The 23,148-nt window shown below is 65.1% G+C and overlaps 2 protein-coding genes across 3 annotated transcripts; one reads left to right on the forward strand and one right to left on the reverse strand.

Annotated features, from left to right (window-relative positions):
• Nucleotides 1-285: 285 nt before the first annotated feature.
• On the forward strand, nt 286-4,117 carry HK3 (hexokinase 3). Its single transcript, XM_065848928.2, has 14 exons — nt 286-366; nt 459-558; nt 640-820; nt 971-1,126; nt 1,241-1,474; nt 1,561-1,865; nt 1,943-2,082; nt 2,228-2,347; nt 2,436-2,531; nt 2,651-2,750; nt 2,883-3,066; nt 3,151-3,306; nt 3,448-3,681; nt 3,791-4,117. The coding sequence occupies exons 2-14, from the start codon at nt 486-488 to the stop codon at nt 3,924-3,926; spliced, it is 2,115 nt and encodes a 704-aa protein (XP_065705000.2). The 5' UTR covers nt 286-366; nt 459-485; the 3' UTR covers nt 3,927-4,117.
• Nucleotides 4,028-16,957, reverse strand: UNC5A (unc-5 netrin receptor A). Of its 2 annotated transcripts, XM_065849294.2 has the most exons (16): nt 16,632-16,765; nt 8,669-8,890; nt 8,373-8,516; nt 8,194-8,297; nt 7,912-8,092; nt 7,628-7,795; nt 7,283-7,447; nt 7,020-7,208; nt 6,277-6,576; nt 6,097-6,184; nt 5,845-6,013; nt 5,523-5,756; nt 5,281-5,430; nt 5,027-5,191; nt 4,771-4,949; nt 4,028-4,592 (listed from the first exon to the last, which is right to left on the reverse strand). In XM_065849294.2, the coding sequence occupies exons 1-16, from the start codon at nt 16,741-16,743 to the stop codon at nt 4,433-4,435; spliced, it is 2,730 nt and encodes a 909-aa protein (XP_065705366.1). In that variant the 5' UTR covers nt 16,744-16,765; the 3' UTR covers nt 4,028-4,432. The 2 variants fall into 2 exon arrangements, with proteins under 2 accessions (XP_065705366.1, XP_065705369.1); XM_065849297.2 differs by lacking the exon at nt 7,628-7,795 and having other exon boundaries at nt 16,632-16,957.
• Between the last annotated feature and the right edge of the window lie 6,191 nt (nt 16,958-23,148).

The following is a 23,148-nucleotide window of genomic DNA, read 5'->3' on the forward strand; positions in this document are numbered from 1 at the left end:
GGGGAGCAGCCGGTCACCCTGGCCATGCCTTTGCAGCTCTTTGACTTCATCGCGCAATGCGTGCAGAAGTTCCTGACTGACATCAGCAGACTGGAGGATCACCTCCCCTTGGGCTTCGTCTTCCCCTTCAGCTGCAAGCAGACACGCCTGGACAAGGTGAGTGGGTCAACCCTGACCTGTGGCCACAGCCGCCTCCTCCTCAGCTCATCATCAGCACAGAATGGGGCTGGCCCAGTGGTGGAGGCCAATGGATCTGCCACGTGCTCTCCACAGGCCGAGCTCATCTCCTGGTCCAAGGACTTCAGCTGCAGTGGTGTGGAGGGGAAGGACGTTGTGCAGTTGCTGCAGTCAGCCATCAACAAGCAGGTGGGTGGGCTGTGGGATGGAGGTGCCTGGCTGGGGTCTGTGCCTGTGGGAGGGGCTGATGATGCTCTTTGCATCCCTTTGCCCCTGGCCAGCTCAAAAACGTGGACGTCGTTGCCCTGATGAATAACACTGTGGGCACCATGATGACCTGCAGCGTGGAGGGAAAACCCTGTGAGATCGCCTTAGTCGTGGGTGAGCAGTGTGCACCGTGCATGTTAGGGCGGTGGGTGCTGGGGGGGGCTGCACTGGGGCTCACCCCCATTGCTCCTGCAGACCAGGGCACCAACAGCTGCTTCATGGCCGAAGCATCCCTGGTGGAGACGATAGAGGCCAGTGGACGGATGTGTGTCAGCACCGAGTGGGGCTGCTTCGGGGATGATGGCAGCCTGAACGATGTCGTGACTCCCTACGACCAACATGTGGATGAAGAATCCTCCAAGCCAGGGGAGAGGAGGTGATCCCGCTTCCCAGTGAGGGCCGGGTCCCAGGCATGCCAGGCCCCACCAACAGAAGCACTTGATCCCTTGTGACACTCCTGGGTACTCTGAAAGGGCCATTAGTTTGCTGACGGGGGATGACTGACCCCTGCTTGGGCCGCGCACAGGTTTGAGAAGCTGGTGGGCACCCTGTACCTGGGGGAGATTGTTCGGCACACGATGATCGCCCTGGCTACGGAGAAAGCGGTCTTTGTTGAGAGCAATATCAACGTCCTGAAGACCAAGGGTGTGCTCAGCACCCAGCAGGCCCTGGAGATCATCGAGTGAGTGTCTGGGGAGCAGGAGCTGCCATGGATGGGAGAAAACAGAGTGATGGGTGGGTGTCCCTGTCCGTGAGCTGGTGGCCCTGTTAGCCAGTGCTGTGCTCTCCCTTGCAGTGAGGAGGAAGGCATGGCCAAGGCGAGGAGCCTTCTGGAGGGTCTGGGACTTCGGCCGAGCGAGCCTGACTGCTGCCGGGTGCAGCAGGTCTGCCGAGCTGTGGTGAGCCGTGCTGCCGCGCTCTGCGCCGCCGGGCTGTCCGCCATCCTCACCCACATGTGCCGCAGCCGGGAGCTGGAGTGCTTGACGGTCAACGTGGGGGTGGATGGTGACTTGTACCAGGGCCACGCCAGGTGAGGAAGGACACGGGGCTCCTGCCAGGGTCCCACCCCAGCAGGATGCCTCATGCCCCGTCCTTGGCATCTTCTTCCTCCACCAGGTTCAGAGAAATCCTGGAGAGTGTGACAGCACTGCTGGCTCCTGACTGCAAGGTCACCTTCGTGCCCACATCGGATGGGACCGGGCGGGGGGCAGCCATAGTGACAGCGGTGGCTTTGCGCCTGGTGGCCCAGCGCCACGAGGTGGATCAGGTGCTGGCCCCGCTGCGGCTCAGCCGCGATGACCTGAAGCGTGTCCAAGGACTGATGAGGCGGGAGATGGACCTGGGGCTGGGCCAGGAGACCAACGCCACCGCCTCTGTCCGCATGCTGCCCACCTACGTCCGCAACACACCCGATGGCGGTGGTGAGTGCCGGGGGCCGGGGAAAGGGGGTGCTGGGGTGGCTATGGCCCCACTGATTCCCTGTGCTCGCTCCCCACAGAGCAAGGCAAATTCCTGGCGTTGGACCTGGGGGGGACAAATTTCCGGGTGCTGATGGTGGAGGTGGGAGCAGACGGCATCCGCATGGCCAGTGAGAGCTATGTCATCCCAACTGCTGTCACACAAGGCACCGGCGAGGCGGTGAGGCTGAGGACCTGTGGCTGAGGGGTGGGATGAAGGGTGGGAATTTCCTCCCCCCATTGCTGCCTGTGGGCCCAGGAAAGGGCTGGGAGACCCCACAGCATCACCCCAACTTGGCCTCTGAGATCATGGCTGCTCTCCACAGCTCTTCAACCACATCATGGAGTGCATCATGGACTTCCAGCTGAAGCAGGACCTGGGGGATCAGGTCCTGCCACTCGGCTTCACCTTCTCCTTCCCCTGCCAGCAGCTGGGCCTGGATAAGGTGAGGGGGGCAGCTCTGGCCCCAGGGAGATGTGGGGGTCCCCAGGCACAAGGTGACTGCCCAGCCCCTGCTCCTGCCTCTCTCGCAGGCTGTGCTGCTGACCTGGACCAAAGGCTTCAGTGCCTCGGGCTGCGTGGGGAAGGACGTGGTCCAGCTGCTGCGGGAGGCTGCCCAGCGCAAACAGGTAGGGAAGGACAGAGGACACGTCCCTGTCCCCGAGGTGTCACCCTGCACCCTGTGGTGCCAGCCACAAGAAGCTGGCTGGTGCCGCTGAGCCACGTGTCCCTGTCTCCTGTTTGGCAGCACTTAGGGCTGAAGGTGGTGGCTGTGGTCAACGACACGGTGGGAACCATGATGTCCTGTGGCTATGATGATCCCAAATGTGAAATTGGCCTCATCGTGGGTGAGGAGCACTTCTGCACCCAGGGGATCCCTCATGCCCTCACCACCGCCCCAGCCCACGTGGCACAGCCACAGGGTGCCAGGCAGCTCTGCCAGGGCTGTGGTGGTGGTGACACAAGCATGGGGTCCACAGGGACAGGGACCAACGCCTGCTACATGGAGGAGATGCACAATGTGGGTACTGTGGAGGGGGAGCAGGGCCGCATGTGCATCAACATGGAGTGGGGGGCCTTTGGGGACAACGGCTGCCTGGATGACATCTTCACTGACTTTGACCTGGTGGTGGATAAGAAAACAATCAACCCGGGCAAGCAGAGGTGGGTGAGAGCCCCGGTGTGGGGAGGGAGCTGCGTGGGGGTGGCTGTGCCATGCTAAGGCTGCCAGCGCTGTGCCTGGGGCAGGTTTGAGAAGCTCATCAGTGGCATGTACCTGGGCGAGATCGTGCGCCACATCTTGCTGGCACTGGTGGACAAACAGCTCCTGTTCCGTGGCAAGCCCTGCCCCAAGCTCCAGACCAACGACATCTTCCCGACCAAGTTCCTCTCCACCATTGAGATGTGAGTGCCAGGTTCCCTGAGCCCAGCCAGAGCCCCAGGAGAGGGGCCATGCTACACTGATGGGGTGCATACTGGGTGATGTCACCTCCAGCCCCTGGGATGGGGATGGAGGCAGTGATGCTAACGATGTGTCTGGAACAGCGATGGGCTGGGCCTGCGGAAGGTACAGGCCATCCTGGAGGACCTGGAGCTCCAGGCCAGCTTTGAGGACAGCATGCTGGTGCGGGAGGTGTGCCAGACTGTGTCCAAGCGGGCAGCCCAGCTCTGTGCCGCCGGCCTGGCTGCCGTGGTGGAGAAGATGCGGCAGAACCAGGGTCTGGACCAGCTGGTCGTCACCGTGGGGGTGGACGGTACCCTGTACAAGCTGCACCCATGGTGAGTGGGGCTGAGTGGCACAGGTACCCACCAGGGACCCATGCCCTACAGGAGGGAGCCATGGGGGCATCAGGCATCAGCCCTCACCCTCTTCTCTTGCTCGTCCCAGCTTCTCCCAGCACGTCCAGCAGACGCTGAAGGACCTGGCACCCAAGTGCATCGTCACCTTCAGGCAGTCAGAGGATGGCTCGGGCAAGGGGGCTGCGCTCGTGGCCGCCGTGGCCTGCCGCGGGGTTAAGCTCTAGGGACAGCCACCACTGCCACCAATAAAGCACTGTGTTCCACTCCTTGGACTCCTTGGGGGACACGGTGGGGAGGACAGTGCATGGCCGGGCACAGCCCCACGTAGCAATATATATCCAATTTATTTACATTCACGTCCGGCAGACCCCCCGCCCGCGGCACCGCTATGTACATAAGGCCAAGTGTAAATACTTGAATGCACTTAATACAGAATTAAAAAAACGGTCTTTACACAACACGGCACGGGGCCCGGGGTCGCCCGGCCCCACACGCAGACAGCACGACGGCACCGCACGCACGACGCACACCCAGAGCCCCCCCAGCCCCCGCCATGGGGCTGCAGGACCCCTGGGGGACCCAGCTGCCGTGGGGCACGGGCATCCTTGCAGGGGGGGCCAGGCAACCCTCCCTGGGGGCTGTGGGGCAGCAGGGGCCCATGGTTCAGCCAGGTCCCCCCCTGCCCCATGGCAGCGGTCCCCCAGGAGTGGGGTCAGGGCCCCCACCGCGCTCAGCACTCGGCCTCGGAGAAGAGGGCACCGTCCTGCTTGCCCACCTCGGCCACGGCGGCGGCCAGCTGCGAGAGGTTGCCGTTGGGGAAGTGCCGCGCTTCCCACAGGTTGAGGATCATGGCTGTGGGGCTGGGCTTCGAGGCAAAGAAGCTAAGATGGCTGTGGGGATGGAACAGAGGGACCACATCAGGGGACAAGGATGGCTCTGCACCCCAGGACCAGCCCCGTGCTGGCCTCACCTTGGGCACCATGCTGCTCCCAGGGTCCCACAGTATGCCAGGCACATCCACTGTGCCACCCCATCCCTGTCCCCAGCACTGTCCCCATCCCAGGCCACCTGTCAAGGTTGAGTTTCTGGGCCAGTATCCTCCAGTCGGCTCCCCGGGTGCCCGGCGGGTCCAGGCTGCTGATGATCTTCTGGCGGATGAGGAAGGGGATCTTGAAGGCACTGGGTCCCACCAGAGCTGGGGCACCCACCTCACTGTCGGGGACCAGCCAGTCTGAAAACCTCGTGTCCTAGGGGATGGCACCAGTGGCGGAGATGTGAGTCCATCCCAGGGTCACCCTTGGGGCTCCCCCGGCCCTGCCCTCACCTTGGCGATGTTGAAGTTGACGGTGAAGCTCTGCCCGTCACCCTCCACCTGCCAGACCCAGATCTTGCAGGCCAGCTCACAGGTGCTGGGGCTCAGGCGCTCCAGGGTGAAGGTGCAGTGCAGGAAGGGCTGCAGCCCACTCCAGATATGGTAGAAGGGGATCTCCTGCAGGGGGGGTGGTGGACGGGGGGAGGTACAAGGTTGCAGGGACACCCCCAGCATCCCCATCCCCACCCAGCAGCCAGGCTGCTCACCTGGTAGCTGGCAAGGAGCTTGCTCTTCCAGAGGGAGCTGGGCATGTCATGGATGGAGAGGCGCAGGTTGTGGTAACTGTCCTTGAAGTGCAGCACCCGGGGGGCTCCGATCAGCTGTCCCCCCAGCTGCTTCTCCAGCTGGATCACCTCCTGCCGGCACAGGCAGCGGTCAGGCAGGAGACCCTGCACCCCGGGAGCCCAGTCCTGCCTCACACGGGGGTTGCATGGGGACCACCAGGTACCTTGAGGACGTCCTGCGTGTCGCTGAGGCAGTAGACACGGATGTTGTACTCGAGCGAGGGGCAGGCGGCCGGCGCGAACAGGACCAGCTTGAGGCGCTTGGAGGCCGCCATGCTGAGGGACTCCCCGACCAGGGCGAAGCGTCCCAGCTGCTCTGTGAAGATGTAGCAAGCCTGCGCTTCCAGCTGGCAGTAGTACAGCTCCGTGCACGGCTCGGCACCCAGCTGCAGCACATCCTGCAGCACCCAGGCAGAGATGAGATGCACCCAGGGCACGGGCATCCCTCCTCCAACCCTGACCCCCTCGTCCCCAGCGGACACTCACCTCCCAGGTGCCCTCGCACGACTGCTTCTTCAGGCGGATGCTCCAGTTCTCAGCGCTGGCCTCCACGCAGTGACCCATGGCCAGGATGGCGGGGCGGGTGAGCAGGACCCCGGGGGGGCCGCAGCTGACAATGGGGCTCAGCAGCGTCTGGCAGCCAGCCAGGGGCAGCCTGGGGCAGCAAAGGGGGCACCTGAGCAGGGACAGACCCCCCCAGCAGCCCCGTGCCCCAGCAGCCCCAGCTGCGGCACCTACCTCACCTCCTCCTGCTTGTGCAGGGTCAGGTACACCTCGTAGATCTTCCCCCGCGGGATGGCATCGGGTGGGATGAGCAGGCTGATCCCTGGATGGGGGGTGCAGATGTTGGGGGTGAGCCCCACGGGGACCCGCCCACACCAGGTGATGCTCCCACACCCCACGCCCACCCCCTTGTACCTGTGTTGGGGATCATGAGCCGCCCCCCCAGGAAATTGAAGGTGCCGTAAGCCATGTTAGTGGTGCCACGGGGGAGGGAGCGAAAGTAGCTCTGGGTGGAGAGCCGGGCCATGAAGTCGGCACCCTCGGCGGCAGGCGAGCTGTGGTGCAGCGTGTGCCGCCCAGCGCCCAGCGGGCTCAGCAGGTGCCCATTGGGCAGCTGGAGCTTGGCAGGACCGTCCTGGCGCGGGCAGAGCGAGCCCTGGTAGGTCATGGTGGTGGTGCTGAGGTCAGGCTGGATGGTGAGCAGGTTGGGGTTGTCTGCGGCACAGAGCAGGGGACCGTGGCACCAGGCATGGCGGGGACAGGGGGGTCCCTGTCGGCAACGCAGTGGCACAGCTGGCCCTGGGGTGCATGGGGCACACAGTCCCTGCCCCATGGTAAGGACCCTATGGGGCACAGCCACCCCTGGGGGTCCAAAGGGCATCGAGACCCTGCCCCATGGCACAGCCCCTTGGGGCACAGTCACCCCGGGGGTTCCCAGAGCACCAGCCCAGGGCACAGGTCCTACAGGGACCAGGAACCCTAGAGGACACACAGCCAGGGACACTATGTGGCACAAAGCACTGACCCCATAGTCAAGGACCCTTTAAGATACAGTGTCCCTGTCCCTACATCAGGGATGCCAGAGGGCACAGAGTCCCCATCCAGGGCCAGTGATGCCCTGGGACACACAGCCCCTGCCCAGTGTCCTCCTCACTCACCGGCTTTGCTGGGCTTGATGCTGACGGGCTGGAAGCCCGCGGTGAGGATGGAGGAGTCAGCCACATCGGCGTCCAGGCCCCCCTTCTTTCGGCAGTACACCAGCACCCCCACCAGCAGCAGCAGCACCAGGCACACGGCCACGGCCACCAGCCCCACATACAGCGCCACGTCCTCCGCGCCGGGGGCAGCTGTGTGGGGCAGGGTGTCAGCACCCATGGGCACCCATCCCAACAGACAGCCACACCGTCCCCACCATGCTCACCACGGCTGCAGAGCTCGGAGGTGCAGTTGCGGGTGTCCAGCTCAGGGCCATGGCAGTCCCGGCCCCCATTGCGCGGTGCTGGCTCCGAGCACTCCCGGCTGCGCCAGTGGGTGCACTCGGCCCCGCACACCGACCACTTGCTCCACTCCGACCAGGCGCCGTCCACTGCAGGCACAGCCGGGGGTCAGTGCCCCCTGCCATCCCCTTCCCCTGCCCCAGGGCCAGCAAAGACGGACACACGGGGTGGGGGGGAAGGACGAGACACCTGGGGGGACAGGGACTGTGATGGGTGCAGCAGGGAGTGCAGCATCGGCATGGTGGCGGTGCCCCAGGCGGGGCGGGTACCTGGGCAGAGGGTGGTGCAGGCTGTTTTCTGCACATTTTGGCCCTCACAGAAAGCCCCCCCATTGAGGGGTGTGGGGTTGGTGCAGGTCCGGCTCCGCTTCTGCCAGCCCCGTCCGCAGCTGGTGCTGCAGCCCGACCACTGTGTCCACGTTGACCAGCCGCCGTTCACTGGGTGGAGAGGGACCCATCAAGCATCCCACCAGGACGGGGGGGCACAAGGAGGGACAGGATGGGGAGGGTGACACCAGAGCAGCATGGTGGGGCCAGGCGCGGTGGGGCTGTACCGTAGACGGTGATGGCGGCGGAGGCACTGCGGCGACGGGCCACGATGTTTTTGGCCACGCAGGTGTAGTTGGCGGTGTCAGCCAGACGGGCCTGCCGCAGCACCAGGCTGTGCTCCGGCGTCACGTAAACGTTGGCGTCCAGCGCCGGGTCCACCAGCTCCTCGTTGCGCAGCCACTCCACCTGTGGGGCACAGGGACGTCACTGGGTGCCCACCCGGACTTCCCCATCAGGGAGCATGCCCTGTGTCCCTTCAGGCAAGAGACACCCTCAGTGGGGCTCACCTCGGCAGGGGGGATGCCCTCGGGAGGGCGGCATGGCAGCACGATGCCCTGCTCGATGGAGACCTCCCTGGCTGTCGGCTCCTGCTCAAAGTTCTTGCGGAGATCTGGGGAGGTGCAGGGGTGAGTGGGAGGCTGGGGCCAAGGACCCGCACCCCATCCAGGCACCCGCAGACACTCACAGGCGATGCGCACAAAGGCTTTCTGGCTCTTGGTGGTGCCGGAGGAGCTCCAGGCCACGCACTGGCACCAGTACTCCTCCAGCCCAAAGATCTTCTCCACTTGCTGGCGAGTGACCTCGATGCGCACCTCCATCACCGGCAGCCCTGCCACCAGCGGGCAGCACATCAGCCCCAGCACGCTGGGAGCAGCTCCCACAGCCCCAGCAGCCCCAGCCGCACGCAACATCCCCACCAGAGAGTGGCACACATGGCTGCCCGTCACCAGGGCTGGTGCCATCCTTTCAGCCAGTACTCACCGGTGCTGCGGTCGGTGCTGTGCTGCGTGATGTGGTCACCCTGGTGCACCCACTCGCCATTGCACTTGAAGTAGATCTGGGTGGCAGGGGTGGCGCGGCAGGCCAGGCTCACTGCCTTGTTCTTCACGATGTAGACGTCCTCCGGCTCCAGCTGGAAGTGCGGCAGCAGGTCCAGGGACGCGCCGGACACTGGGTTGGCCACAGTCGCACTTTGCTGAGCGCCTGTGTGGAGACAGAGGCTCGACCACCTCCAGCGTGCCCATGCTGGGCAATCGTTCACCCTGGCATGCCCCCGTGCCGGTGGCCCTGTGCCTCACCACTGTCCCCCCACCAGCAATATGACAGCCCCCTCCCAGGCCCGCCATCCATCAGGGAGAGCAGCCGCACACTGGCTGCGCCCGCTGAACCCGCGCCGATCCCTCATGTCCGCACTTAGTGCTAATGAAAAGGAAATGTAGTGTGACCAACAAGGGCCATCGCTCACGGCTGCCGGGGTGTCCGCCGCCCCCCTTCCCCAGCACGCTGCAAGGCACTGGCTGGAAGACACATCCTGCCCCGCCACAGCCTGGGGTGCCACAGGGATGCAGGGTGAAGGGTGTGGTGTGTGCCCATGCCCTGGGGACGTGGCAGGGTGGCACAACGGTGTGGCCCATCTTATGCCACTGGCACCCACCTGGGAGCGTGCACAGGCACAGCACACGGGGGCTGGATTTCCCCAGTGTCCCCAGGGTGGTGAGGGTGGCTCACGGCTGCACACGTGTCCCTTCGGGGTTGTGGGTGCCATGCACCAAGGCAGAGTCCCCACGGGGACAGCAGCACTGGGGACATGGCATGGGACATAGTCCCGTAGTGCCAACATCCCCCTGCCTAGACACAACTGGGTGCCCCCGCTCCCCCTACCCCGTCAGTGCCTGCTGCAGAAAGAGTTAATAAACCAGGGCCCTAAATAAGCATTTGATTAACAAACGATAAAATAGCGATTGTGTCACTGAATGAAGCTGTAATTGCTGCTGCTAATTGGCTGGTTAGGATTTAATAAGCAATTAAATGGGATGGAATGCGCAGTAATTAAGTGCCTTCCTTTGGCAACCACCCGCTGCCCCCCACACGCCCGCGGGACCCCCGCTGCCCCTGCCCGCCCCAGCCGGCTCCCGCCTGGCACAGCCGCCTGCACGCTGGGGACGAGGCTGTGGGGGACATGTGGGTGGCTCCAGGCCCCACTGCTCCCCCAAGTTGGATCAGGTCACTCCAAGCCAGGCAGCCGAGCCCACCAGGACGGGCAAGGTGCGGCAGCTCATTTAGGCAGGGAAGATAAACGGCCACCATAACGCGCCAGTTATTACCCCATCAGCACTTTTACAATGTCGCTGGCAATTAATTTAATTAAAACCCCTGTCGGGGATATACAGGCATTTAATATTTCACTGCTTTAACGACGCCCCCCCAGCCGCAGCCTGGGGCCGGGCCGGGGGGTCACGGCGCGGACAGCCGCTGCAGTCCCCGGTGCGGTGCCGACCCCAGTACCGGCTGCGGCACCGCTCGCCGCATCATCGGCGCCTCCTGCTCGGGCAGCCCTGGGCGTCCGCATTGCATTGCCCACGATGGCACGTGGGCTGTGCCGACCAAGGGGCTGAGATGGGCAGAAAGGCAACCCAATTTCATTATTGACCACCAGGTTTGCCGCTGCACAGCGGCGCTGCTGTCTGCTGCCCGGGCAGCTGCAGCGGGCACACCGGATGAATGGGGGAGCGGTGCTGCAGGGCCCGGCCTTTTAATCACATGTGAAATGAGTACAGCGGGCGCTGAGCTGTGTGTCTATCCATCACAGCCAAGCGGAGGGGTGTGGGAAGCCTTGGGCTCGCAGCAGTGGGGAAGGGAGGCAGGATGGGCTTAGAACACCCTCAGCCACCCACCCACCCAGGGTGCTGGGTGCCTTTTGAGTAAGATGTGACCACAGGCAGCAAACAAAGCTGGGGACATGCAGGGAGCAGCAGAGCCAGAGGTCTGCCAGGCACCCCACACAGCCTCCGGGTGGGATGCTGTCCTGCCACTGGGTGCCGTGCTGGGCACTGGTGGGGCTCTGCACTGGGGTGCAGTCATGGACGAAGCCGTGTGGAACAGCTGGGATGCCGCAGCTGGCCAGGAGCCCCGGTGTGGGGGCGGAGGGGCTGCAGTCTGGAAGCCACATGCACCATGGGCACCCCATCCATGACGGGTACCCTGCGCACTGTAGGCACTGCATTCACAACGGGCACCCCATGCACTCTGTGGCCATCCAGTGCACTGCAGCCACCCCATGCAGCAGGGCTGTGACAAACACCGCTGGCATCTCATGTGCCAGGGGTGCCCCACACCCTGTGGGCACCCCACATCCCACAGGCGCTCCATGCTCTGCAGGCGCCCCCATGAACCATGGGCTCCCACATACCACAAACACCCCATGCAGCACAGGCACCCCCCACACCACAGACACCCCACACAGCGTGGGCACCCCTAGCCCGTGGGCACAGCGTGAGTACGCCGTGGGCAGTGGCCCCCCACGCTATGCTGTGTCGGCTCCCGCACGCATCGGCCTCGCCGCTCACCTGCCGCTGCGTTGCCATGGAGACAGGTGAGATGCTTATGTCACCTTGGCAAAAGGAACTGGAGAACTTCAGTGGGGATGGGGGACAAGGACTGGGGGGACAGCGGGATGCTGAGTCCCACTCACCCCTAGGGCCCCCCTTGTTGTGGCAGGGGGCACAGCTTGCTGCTCTCTCAGCAGCCGAATGGGTAACTGGGAGCATGCTTTGCTACCAACGCAGATAAATCACAGCTGGTAAAGCCAATGCATTAAGCAAGGCTTTATTATCAATTATCCCCTGCCTACGTGGGCTAACGAGCCCACCGGCAGGCCTGACAAAGGGGCAGGGGCTGGGGAGCAGGGCTGTGCCACCCACCTTTGGGTGCAGGGGGAATGGGGGCACCCTGCTACAGGTTCTGAGCACCTGTCTTCACTGTGGCACCCCCAGCTGCTCCCAATCCCCTCCCTATGCACAGAACCCCCCCACTCCATGTGCCCCCCAGCCACTGCCACCCTAGCTGGCCACACAGCCCCTCACCATAGTGCCTGGCCACCCCCAGCACCAGAAACACTGCATACTGGTGTTACTGGGCAGGGAGAGGCTGTAGGACACTGCATTGCCGAGCGCGGGGGGGGCACTGCCGGGACCACATGCCAGCAGGTGCCCTCCCTCCCCCAGCCTGCTCCCTGTGGTCCTCAAGGGGCTGATTCTGCCCCGGTGCTGGTGCCAAGAGCAGCTCACCGGGAGCCTGGGCGCCTGCTGCGGGGAGAAGCCAGGAAGGTCAGCATGTTCTTGGCGAGGAGAGGCTGCTTGCCGGCAGCTGCGGCACTGCCAACCCTGACACCGGCCCGCTGGTGTGCACCCGCTCAGCACGGCTGCCCCAGGAGGGAGCAGGGAGCTGGACAAGACTTGGGTGGCAGTGGTTTGCCCCAAACGCCACTGCCTAACCAGGACCTGCGCAGCAGGCATCCTTGGCACCGAGCCGTCCCCAGCAGCCCTGCCCCAGCCTCCCTGTGCCCCTGTCCCCTGCCTGGCACTGGCCGCCCTGTGGTGACATGGGGACCGCAACACCAGCACTTGCCCCTGCCTGCTGTGCCCCCGCTCTGGGGACCTCCCCAAATCTCCACAGGCTTTACAGCTGGCATTCAATCCCAGCTGGCGTCCCATCCATCGTGCCCATGCCAGGCTTGGCATGCCATTAACATGAAAGATTTCCTTGCACTTCCTCAGTGCCCAGTGTGTGCCCTGGCAGCAGGTAATCAAAGCAATAATTGCTGCTGATTCTGTCGGCCTAAACGAGGGAAGAGTGGGTATTGGGGGAGGGCAGAAGATGTTCAGCGGTGCCCAGGGGAGCCTGGGAGTGCCAGCCCTGCCTGCAGCCCCGCACACAGGGGTCCCCACCGACAGCGCTTTGCTTTCTGCCGTGCACAGAGGAGGGGAGCTGACACGACTTGCTGTCGTCAAAAGCTTGTCTGAGGCTTTGAGTAGGGCAGCATCCTGCCGGGAGAGCCTGGCTCCGAGCTGCGATGAAGCAGTGCTGCCCCCAGCAGACCCAGAGCCAGGGGCCACCGCGTCTGCCTGCAGCTGCTCCAACGCTACCTGGAGCATTTGGGCACTGGCAAACGCTCCCCCTGCAACTCCCTTCCCATCCCACACAGGCCCCACGGTGACGCCAGGCGGTTGCCAGTGCCAGCCCCAGCCGGGCAGGGAGCCAGCAAGGTCGGATGCCAACACCGGGCAGCACGGCTCGGCCCCCAGCCAGTCTGGCATGTGGCGAGTGCCGGGCATGATGTGACAGTGGGCACAGAGTGCCGACACGTCCCCTGTGCTCCAACGGGCACCGTGTCCCCAAGGGTGCCCCAGCCTGCTCCAGGGCTGTGTCCCCAGTTTCCTGGTGTGTCCCCACAAGCTGGCCACTGTCCTGGCCCCCCAGGTGTGTGACCCTCATGTGCCAGCTCCATGGCCAAGGGAGAGGCTGGGGGGGAAGGCGAGGGCCAGAGTGTGCCTGTCTCCCAGGGAGCGCGTGGCAGTGTCTGGGCGCTGATTAAGCAAGCGCTCGTTATGAATGAATTAGTCAGGCGGGTTTGCATGACAATGGAGCTGCCTAATTACGGATTTGAGCTGATAACGCTCTCCCCATTACATGCAATTAGCGTGTCCCATGGCAGGCAAGACTCCCCATGGGCTGCACCCTCATCCCACCCCATGGCCCCAAGCAGTGCCCACACCAGGCCAGCGCTGCCCTGTGGGACAGGGTCCCGTTCTGGCCCTGGCTCAGTGGGGGATGGAAGGACTCCCCCACCGACACTGGGAAGGTTTTGGGGGGCACAGGACCGGCCCAGCCCCATGTGCTGGGGCTGTCACTGGGGTCCCACACCTGGGGAGCTGAGCGGCTTTCCTGGCTCACCTTTAACTGACAGTGAAGAGCAAATGCTCCCACCAAGCCCTGGTCCTGCTGGGAGTAGCTGTCAAGGTCACACTCATCCCCACGTTCCCACTGAAGTGGGGAGAGGAGACGAGTGGGGACTGGGAAGGCCCCCCCAGCCACACAATGGTCCTGGGTGCAGGTTCCAGTCCTGCAACCTCTCCTCCCACCCACGGGTGGCACACAGTGGTGACAGCAGCCCTGGCATCCCACAAGCCTGTGGCAGCAAGAGGGGGCTGGGACCTGAGACCCCTAACCTGTGGGCAGGGTCTGGGGGAGCAAGAGCGAGCTGTGATCTGTCTGCAGCCTCCCGGGAGCAGCGCCCAAAGAGTGGGCAGGCAGCAGAGCCAAGGGGTACTGGGCAACTGGGCCTAACTGGCTGAAGACGGGGTGTCAGTGTGCCCAGTGTGGAGCCAGCCCAGCCCAGCCTGTCTGCAGGCACACACATGACGCGTGGAGCAGCGGTGGTGCCGACAGCCGGTGCGGTGTTGGCACAGCGGGTGCAGGGTAGGGCACGGTAGGACATGCAGGGGGCGGTCCCCATACCATCAACGCTTGGGCAGCGGAATCAGTCCCAGGGTGGTCCCAGGTATTGCCAGCCATGCAGGTGGGATAGAGGTTCAGCTGACCCATGGCTGTGAGGCGCCCACAATGGCTCTGGGGGTGCCCAGCCCCTGGTGGCACCGTCAGCACCCCAACCCCCTCCTGCAGGCACCTGCCAGGCTCTGCACGGTTTGATGTAGTGCCAGTCCTGTGTGGCACTGAGCCAGAACAAACAGCCCTGGGTGAGCTGCGTCTGCCGCACGCTCGCGTTGACAGCCGGCACACGCCAGCTCTGCCCGCTACCCTGCCCTCCTGCCTGCCCCGCGGAAGCACCAGTGCCCAGCCAGGGGCAGGTTGTGGGGCACTGTTGGGATGCAGTGACCTGGGGTGCCAGGCTGCAGGGCACCAAACTGTGGGGTGGCTGCCTGCTGGAGCCTGAGGGTTCCCGGCAGCCCGCTGAAGCCGGCAGCCCTATATGGCTCACATGCAGCGAAAGCAGAGCCCGTGACCCTGGCCAGAGGGGCTGGGGCAGGAGCCAGTGTGGGTCACACTCTCTGGGGTGAGAGCCAACCTGGGGGCAGGAGATGCACTGGGGCCTGGCACTGGCTGCCACAGATGCCAAGGGGAATGGCACACGGTAGTGCTGGGTCAGGGCCAGCTCAGAGGAAAGACACTGCCCTGTGTCCTTACACCCCTGCCAGTGCAGCGTTTGAGCAGGGCTGCTCCCATGCCTCGGGTGCTCGCTCCACACTGCTGTCCATGGGTGAGCCCCCAGCCCTCGCTGCTGCTCCCACCCTTCCCCTGTGGGCACCACACTGGGGACGCTCAGCCGCGGCTGCAGGCAGGATCCCTTTGCCTGGACACCCGGGCTACCACGTCCCTGACCTGTGCCTTGGTGTCCCCTGGGAATGGGTGCCCTACCATGCTGTGCTATGCCAGGCTGGAGCAGCACCCGGTGTGCAGAGGCCGAGCCCTGCCATGTCTGTGCCGAGCGGCAGCCGCGCAGGTGGCTGGGCTGAGTCGCGCCGCGGCCGGCTGTGAGCTGCCTGCCAAGCGAGCGGCGGGGACAAGCTCCCGCGCTGCACTGCCCCGAGCCGGCGCTGGCACTGCCGGGCCCCCACACACCTCCTGCCGCAGAGCTGGTGTGGGGTGACCTGGTGCAGCCCCCTCCATCTTGCCATCCTCCGATTCCATCCATGGGTCACCATGACCCCGTTGGTGCCGTGGGGGACAGCAGTGTTCTGTGCGCAGCAGCGGGTCGCTAACCACAGCACCCCTCCATATGGGGTCTCCTGCACCGACAGGGTGCCCATCCACCATGCAACCCACCGCGCTGGCTCTGCAGTGTCCCCCTGCAGACAGGGACATGCTAGGAGCGCTGGGCGCACGGTCCCTGGTGTGTCCAGGCGGGAAGGACGGGTGCGGGGAGCACAGGGGCTGCAGCCCGGCTGGTTGCCCGCCGTGCCTGCCCGGCACACCGAGGCCAGGCTACGGGACACCTCCGGTGGCAGCAGGAGGGTCGGTGGGCCGGACCCCCAGGACGCAGAGGGTCCCCCCGCCCCGGGTCCCCCGCAGAGTGCACGTCCAGCCTCGCGCAGCTCCCCGCCCCCAGCCCGGTCCTTTGTCTGCAGCCGCCACTTCCAGGCTGCCGTGTCACCTGCCAGCAGCCGCCAGCCCCGGGCACCCCCCGACCACCAGCCTGGCAGCCGCTGCCGCTCAGCCCCGGGGATCCGGCCCAGCCCGCTCCCCCACCCGCCTGCTCCTGCCCTGGGGAGCAGAGCCGGGGGCAGCCGAACTCCGGACCGTCCCCGTCTGCAGCAATACCGACGCAGCTCCGCATATCCCCCACGCCATGGCCACCCACGCGCACCCCCACGGCGTGACAGCACCCCTCCAGGCCATCCCGTCACCACGGTCCCTCGTGTCTCCGCCAGGTGACAGTGATGGCAGGGACGCCCTGCGTGGGGCAGGGTCTCCGTGCGCGGAGCAGATCCGCGGCGGACACCGGTGCCCGAGACCGGCGGAACCCCGGGGGAGCGGAGCCGTGACGGGGGAGCGCCAGCCCACCCGGTGCGGACAGCGTCCAAGGCAGTGCCGGCTGGGCACGCGTGTGCGGCCATGCGTGGGCACGGCGGGGGGCGGCAGCGCCTGCCGTGGAGCAGGGCGCACGCCGCCCGCCCGGGAGGGCACGCCGCAGACCCGCCGGTACCCCACAGCCGGCCGGGCGCTCCGCACAGGGAACGGCCCCCGACCCTCCCGTGTCCCGACCCTCCCGTGTCCCGTCCCCGGGAGGGCACCCAGTTCCCCGCAGGACGCCCGCCCACCGCCGCTCCCCGGGTGACCTTGCTCAGCGCCCAGTGCCGGTGCTCGGTCCCCACCGCGCCCCTCCCGCCCGGAGCCCGGTGCCCGCGGGGGGCGCGCGGTGACTCACCGGCGGCGGCGAGGAGGGCAGCGGCGAGCAGGGCACCGAGCGGCCCCGGCGCGGCGGCGGCGGTGGCGGCGGCGGCGGCGGGGGCCCGGCGGCGGCGCGGCCGCGCACCCATGGCGCGCCCCGCGGAGCGCTGCGCGGCGCGGGGCGAGGGAGCAGGGCGGGCCGCGCTCCGCGGCGCCCTCAGCGGGCCATGGCGCCACCGGCCCCGCCACCGCCACCGGCCCGGCCCCGCCGCTGCTGCCGCCCGCCGCCGCGCCGCTCCGCCGCTCCGCCCGGGCGCCGCCAATGCGGGGCGGCGAGCGCGGACCCGCCCGCGGAAGGGACGGCGCAACAGCTGGGCGCGCCCCCGCCGCCGTCCTCCGCCCCGCTCCGCACCGCCGGCACCGCACCCCCCCGTCTGCATCTCCCGCTCTGTATCCCGCCCCCCACGGGCCGGCGCTGGGGTCCGCACCCTTCCCCGAGCGCCGCAGCCCCCCGCGCGGCACCCGGGGCTTGCACCCGCCCGGGACACGGTGCTCCCCTCCAGCACGGCATCCCCCGCTCCGGGACACCCCACCCCCAGCAGAGCACCCACCCCGCACCCCGCTCTGCCCCGAACCCCTGCTGCACCCCACGAGTGGGCGGGGGGACGCCCCCAGGAGCAGAGGGTCCTGCCGGCACCCTGCCCTGCACCACCCAGCTACCACAGCTCCGGCCGCGAGTGCGGTGTCTCCTGCTGGGAAATGTCATGGAAGTGGGGCCACCATCTTGGTGTGAATCGTGTGCCACCCCTGGGGCGCCACCTCACTGCCAGACGTGGGGGTCTGGCCACCAAGTACCCCACACTCCACACTCTGCCAGGCTGGCCTCTCCAGGGGATACGGCTCTGTCATGGCTGCAGGATGCGGCCCCTTCCCTCCCGGTGCCCTCCCTGCACCCAGCCAAGGTGCCTGGTGAGCAGCGCTGCCACCACCAGCAGGTACATTGCAGTGTGAGCAAGGAGTGGGGGGCAAAGGCGGATGAGGCTGCATCGGGATGCCTGAGGTGCTATCCCAGCTCGGTGGGAGCCAGAGCCCGTGCCAGCAGTGCTGAGCAGCCCCCTCTCCCCAGTGGTAGGGGCCAGGCAGGGGCAGGGCCAGGTAGCAGTTATCAGCATCGCACAGCAATAATTTCATTAGCAGCTCTAGGGACAATTAACAGCTACGCTGATGCCTTAAAGAGCTGAAGTTGGTGCAAAGCCAGTGTGGCTCACCCGAGTGGCACTGGCTGTGCTGTGGCCTCCATGTGTCCCAGCACGGCTCCGTCAGTGCTGACAGAGGTGAGGTCACCACCAGCACAGCCCCGGGACGATGCCAGAGCCACCTCCCACCGTCACACCCCTTGCCAGGGTTCTCCTGTGTGGTTGTGCACCAGCCATGTGTGCAGGCAGGGCAGCGCACAAGGGGTGACACCCATGGGTGCCCAGTCCTGTACTACTGTGCTGCCCCAGGCAGTGCCCTGAGCCCTGGCATCCCACATGGGCACTGGTGGGTGCCAGCCAACAGAGGAGACCCCTGGTCCCCCTGTGGGCAGAGCCCCAGCATGGTGATAACCACACTCCTTCAGGCTGGCTCGTTATTACTGATGGCATTTACATGGAAACAGGATGTTTTTACTCCTCGCAGCTCCATCTGCTCCTGCTGAAGTCACCGTGCTGCACGTGAGCTCCCGGGGGGCTGCCATGGGAACCGGGGTGAGCTCCCCCACAGTGCTGAGACCCCCAGCCCAGGCTCCCGCAGCAGCCGGACCCCCTGGCCAGGCACCAGGGCAGGACGAGGAGGGGGTACCTGCTGTGGATGGGACCCACATCCTTGAGACACCCAGCATGGTGCTGTCATGGGGCAGCATGGTGGGGAGGGGGCTCAAGGCCCCGGCATGGCGCCAGCCCCATCTGCTCCTTGTGCCACTTTCCCAGGACGACTTCCAGCTCCCAGCGCTGTGCCGGTGGTGCCAGAAACAACACTCCCACCACGTGGCACCCACCGCACCCTCCCTGCCCCACCACCCACCCAGGGGTGCCGAGAGTGCCTGGTCCTGTCCCTGCCTTGCCCAGGTCCCTCACCAGGTGCTCACGGCATGTGGTGCCACCCGGATGCTTCACTGAGGCTGTGTGGCATCACGCTGTGTGTCCCTCCTGTGCTGTGGGCCAGCACGGCTGGGCCGTCAGTGGGGAAGCGGCAGGGCACGCTGACAAGTTAATAGACTCTAATTAATACAGATTGGGGAGATCACTTTCAATTCCACTCCCTCTCCCTCTTGCCGAGAAAGAGCCAGGAGGGTGGATGAGCCGGATCATGCTCCACAGCTGCCGGAGCCCTAAGCCCTGCCACCAAGGGGCTGTGCTTGCCCAGCCCCCGCCCAAGGGGGTACCTGGGACCCCCAACCACACACCGGGGTGGCATGAGGTGTCACAGTGTGTGGGGCACCGTAGACTCAGAGGCTTTGAGAAGAGGAGCATGGCGCGGCCGGCTCGGTGCCCCCAAAGCAGGGCGTTCAGGACCTGGCTGTCCTGGAACTGCCACAACCCCGGGGGGATGCCGAAAGCACTGGCCCCACCAGGTGCTGTAAATGGATTATTACTCAGAGTAATTAAGATGGAATTAAAAATTAATTCTCTCCTCCAGCATGCTGCGGTTGTGGCTCAGCCGCGTGCTGCAGCCATTGTGCCAGGGTTTGCTCCTGAAAGAAATTGAGTTGGGGTGGAGGAGGCAGGAGGGCATCACCTGGTGCGTGGTGGTACCCGGGCTCTGGGGGCTGTAGCTGCTACCTCCCTGGGGAGGTAACTGTGCTGGTACTGCTCCTCCCTCACCGTGTGCCCTGGGTGCTGTGTCCAAAGCGAAGCAGCTCCCACCCATCACCCAGTCTGACAGAGCCCATGCAGTGCCCAACCTCCTGTCCGGCCCTGGCAGCCGCGGGCAAGGCCAGCCCCGAGATTTTCTAAACTCCTATCAAATATTTAAATAGGTACTTGAGCTCATGTATAATGGATCGCCCGCGCGCTGCCTCCCCATCCATTTGTGGTATTTAAGGAAGTTGAATATTAAACACCATTGTATTAGCAAAACCGCCGTCTGCTTAATTGAGTTACAAACAGGGAAGGTGCTGACAAATAAACAATGTGTAATTCATGGCCCCCACGAGCAGGATGCAGCTGGGCCCCCAGTGCCAGAGAGGGTCTGGGCTGCACAGGGTGCTGGGGTCAGCAAGGTGAGCGGGCACCGGCGCTGCTGGCATCGATGGCAGAGCTGAGGTGTGAGGAATGTGTGTGCCGTGTGAGGGACATGTGCCAGAGCATGGCACGGGACAGCATGGCATTGGACATACCAGACATCATCCTGCGCAGGGATGCTCAGAAATCGAGCCACTGAGAACAACCCCAGCCACACAAGGAACAGAAAGATTATGAAAATGAAAAATAAATAAATATGGATGTTGAGGACCTAATTCTGATAAGAGGATTTTCAAAATTAGCCATTTGCAAGAGTAGATTAACAGCGCACAGCGCCGGGGGCAGGAAAGGCTTCATTAAGACACATGGCAAAGCCTGTCCCAGCACAGCCCGCTCCTCACAGCTCCCAGTGCCCACAGAGCGGCTCCCTGCTTTTTGAGGAGATGGATTTATTGCTGCCATGGGTGGAAAAAGGGCAACTAGAGGAGTCAGAGCACAGTGTGGTGCCACCCTGCCCACATGGGTCCTGTGGATATGGTATCACGGCATTGGGACCTGATGGTGTTGGTGGCTGGTGATACTGGGGATGCTGGTGCCTGTGCCCAGGCAGAGGGAAGGGGTCCCCACTTGTGTGCCTGGTACCCCAGCCCAGATATGGGGTGGCTGCATCAGTGGCAGTGTGGGGCTGGGACAGGGGGAGCTGGGCAAATAGGTGCCCTATGCCAGCCATTGCAGGGGCAGCTCCTGGCCGGGACAGGTGCTGATGCCCCCAAAGCAGCGCTGTGGCTGCTGGGCTGGGGGCACCTCTGGGTGCCCCATGGTGGACAGGAGGCTGCTGGAGCTCAGAGAGGCTTTTTGCGTTCTTTGGTTGGGATTTTCTATCCAGGCAGCCAAGCAGAAATCTCATTACAGCCCGGTACAAAGGCAGCGTCCTCGTTCCCATCCCCACGCCTGGCCGGGGGCTGGTGCGGGCTGGGGCAGCCACAGCTGTGAGCAGTGGGAGGGTGTCCTGGGCATGGGCAGCTGGGGGGGCTGAAAGGGGTCATGTGCTGCCTCCCAAACACCCCTTCAGTAATTTGTGCTCCTCATCCCAGCCCAGGGCCTGCCAGCCCCCTCCCCAGCCTCACACGGACCCCCCCTTCTGCAGTACAAGTAGGTCGGACAGGGGTCTGAGGTAGGTGCAGGCAGGACAGGCACAGCAGGGAGCAGGCAGCACAGTTGCCCTGGGTGCTCAGTGCTCCCACAGCAGCAGCAGCAGCCAATTAATTAGCAGGGCGGTGGGAGAGAAGCTGGCAGTGGGAGAGAAGGCGGCGGAGCTGCGCGGGATCGATGAGTGCATCGACCGCCTGGGAGCCACCAGCCCTCCCAGCCAGAGACACGGTGCTGGGGCGGGTGGGCAGGGAGTCCAGCAGAACCCCGGCCCCATGACTGGGTGCTGGCAGAGTGGTGCTTGTGGGCTGCAGCATCACCAGCCCCTTGCAAAGAGACGCTGGGGTGCACAGGGCCAGGAAGGAAGAGGAAAGGCACTGATGCGCTGCCCGCCGTGTGCCCCGCACCCCAGCAGCCCTGGGGCTGGCAGCTGCCAGGAAAGTGGCCAGTGCCTGCGCCATGCTGGGAAGATGTGGGGATGCTAATGGAACACCCCTTTTCCAGCTGTTGGGATTCATCTGTGTCAAGGGAGGCACAGGCTGGTCACTCTGAGCTGGTGGCGTTGTGTGAGGGAACCGAGGGACAGGGCTGCGGGCAGAGGCGCAGGGGCAGTGTGGGCACAGCTCCTGGGGGTATAAGACCCCATGGGCACGTGCCAGCCAGCTGTGAGGCACCAAGACCACAGCACGGGGCCAGCAGAGCAAAGCCCAAAGCAATGGTGGGCAGGGGAACGGAGGGCAGGGTGGTGGGGGACAGCACTGCCCGCAGCCTGCCCACAGTATCATGCTGCAGCCGGGCCTCCAATGCCTGCAGGTCTGTGGACGCACAGCTCTTGTCCCCGTCCCTGTCCCCATCCCACCTGCCCGCTCTTCCCGCCTGCCTCTGCCTAGTGGGAAGTGCCAGCCGGTCCCTGTGGGGAAGGAGAGTGCTCAGCCGTGTTGCAGGAGGCTGGTTGCCACCATCATGCAGATGAGAAGTGACAGCGAGGGACCCTTCTCAGGTACAGGCTTCCTGCAGCAGCGCAGGGCAGGAGATACTGCCCCACTCTCCCCCTCCTCTGCGGCTGGCCCTGGGGACAGCCCTGCAGGCACTTAACCCCTTCCCCTCCGTGCAGACCCCTCCATACCAACCACACCATGCAAACCCAGCTATGTAAACCCAGCTACTGGAAAGGAGCAGCCCAGAGCAGTCAGGCAGCACCAGCACTGCCATGCCTGCCTGCCCTGTGCTGCAGGGAGAGTAGGCAGGGAGCAGGATGGGACAGGCAGAACCTGAGGCCAGGAGCAAGACCCATGGCTGCAGCCCCTCTGCTGCACCCGTCTGTGTCCTGCCAGGCGTGGGAACCTGAGCGTGGAGGGGTCCGTGGGCCCCTCGCCTCCCACTTCTCCCACACTGGCTGCTGTCTCCAGGGAGGTTGTCATGGGAACGTTGCGCTGTAGGTACCCCTCACCCTGGGTACCCCTCCTTGCATGTCACGTTGCTTCTGGATGGAGGACAAGCTTAGCCTGCACCCCCGGCACAGCCTGGCAGGGTGGGCAAGGAGGGCATAGGGCACTTTGTGGGGATCCGTTACCCCAGGGATGTTCAGAGTGCTGGTGGTGCCCAGGGTTGGATGTCCCCTGCACGTCCACATCCCCCCTGCCAGGCCCTGGTGCATCCCTGAGGTCCTCAAGTGGGTGATGGGGCAGGAGGGTGGGTGCAGGCACCACGGGAATTGTGTGGCAAAGCCCCAGCGCCAGCAGCCGCGCTGCCTGCCCACCCCCACGGTGAGCCAGCACTGCCTGTTCTTCCCTGGCCCATGTGCCACGGAGCCAGCAGCTCCTTCCCCAGTTACTTTGGGGGACTTTAACCCTGCAGCGCCCACCGGTCACAGCAGGGTGGGTGCCTGCACCCATCTTGCACTGGGTGCATGCCGGGGGCAGGGGGCAGGATCCGTCCTCCCTGCTGGAGCCATGGAGCTGGTGGTGCAGGGAGCGGCTGGGTTGGCAGCCTGCAGAGCCGAGGCACCGACCGGCAGCGCCCGGCCCTGGCTGCCCGCCAGCTGCCGGCAAGGTGACCCTGGGCAGGAGTCCGGCACCACCAACCTGCGCTGCACACGAGACTCGGGTCCCCATTCGTGTGCCAGCACAGCACCACGCTGCTGTCCCCATTCCCACTGTGCTCCACAGCTCTCCTGGCCCC

Source organism: Patagioenas fasciata, chromosome 14, assembly GCF_037038585.1.
Source record: "Patagioenas fasciata isolate bPatFas1 chromosome 14, bPatFas1.hap1, whole genome shotgun sequence".
Lineage (NCBI taxonomy): Eukaryota > Metazoa > Chordata > Aves > Columbiformes > Columbidae > Patagioenas > Patagioenas fasciata.

Excerpts from the sequence above, each read along its gene's own strand:
- HK3 (XM_065848928.2), top strand. The coding sequence starts at position 486 with ATGAATAACACTGTGGGCACCATGATGACCTGCAGCGTGGAGGGAAAA. Across the intron at positions 821-970 it reads TCCAAGCCAGGGGAGAGGAG|GTTTGAGAAGCTGGTGGGCA; the intron begins GTGATCCCGCTT and ends GGCCGCGCACAG. Across the intron at positions 3,682-3,790 it reads CTGTACAAGCTGCACCCATG|CTTCTCCCAGCACGTCCAGC; the intron begins GTGAGTGGGGCT and ends TGCTCGTCCCAG.
- UNC5A (XM_065849294.2), bottom strand. The coding sequence starts at position 16,743 with ATGGGTGCGCGGCCGCGCCGCCGCCGGGCCCCCGCCGCCGCCGCCGCC. Across the intron at positions 7,209-7,282 it reads CTCCGAGCTCTGCAGCCGTG|CTGCCCCCGGCGCGGAGGAC; the intron begins GTGAGCATGGTG and ends TGCCCCACACAG. Across the intron at positions 4,593-4,770 it reads CAGAAACTCAACCTTGACAG|CCATCTTAGCTTCTTTGCCT; the intron begins GTGGCCTGGGAT and ends CCATCCCCACAG.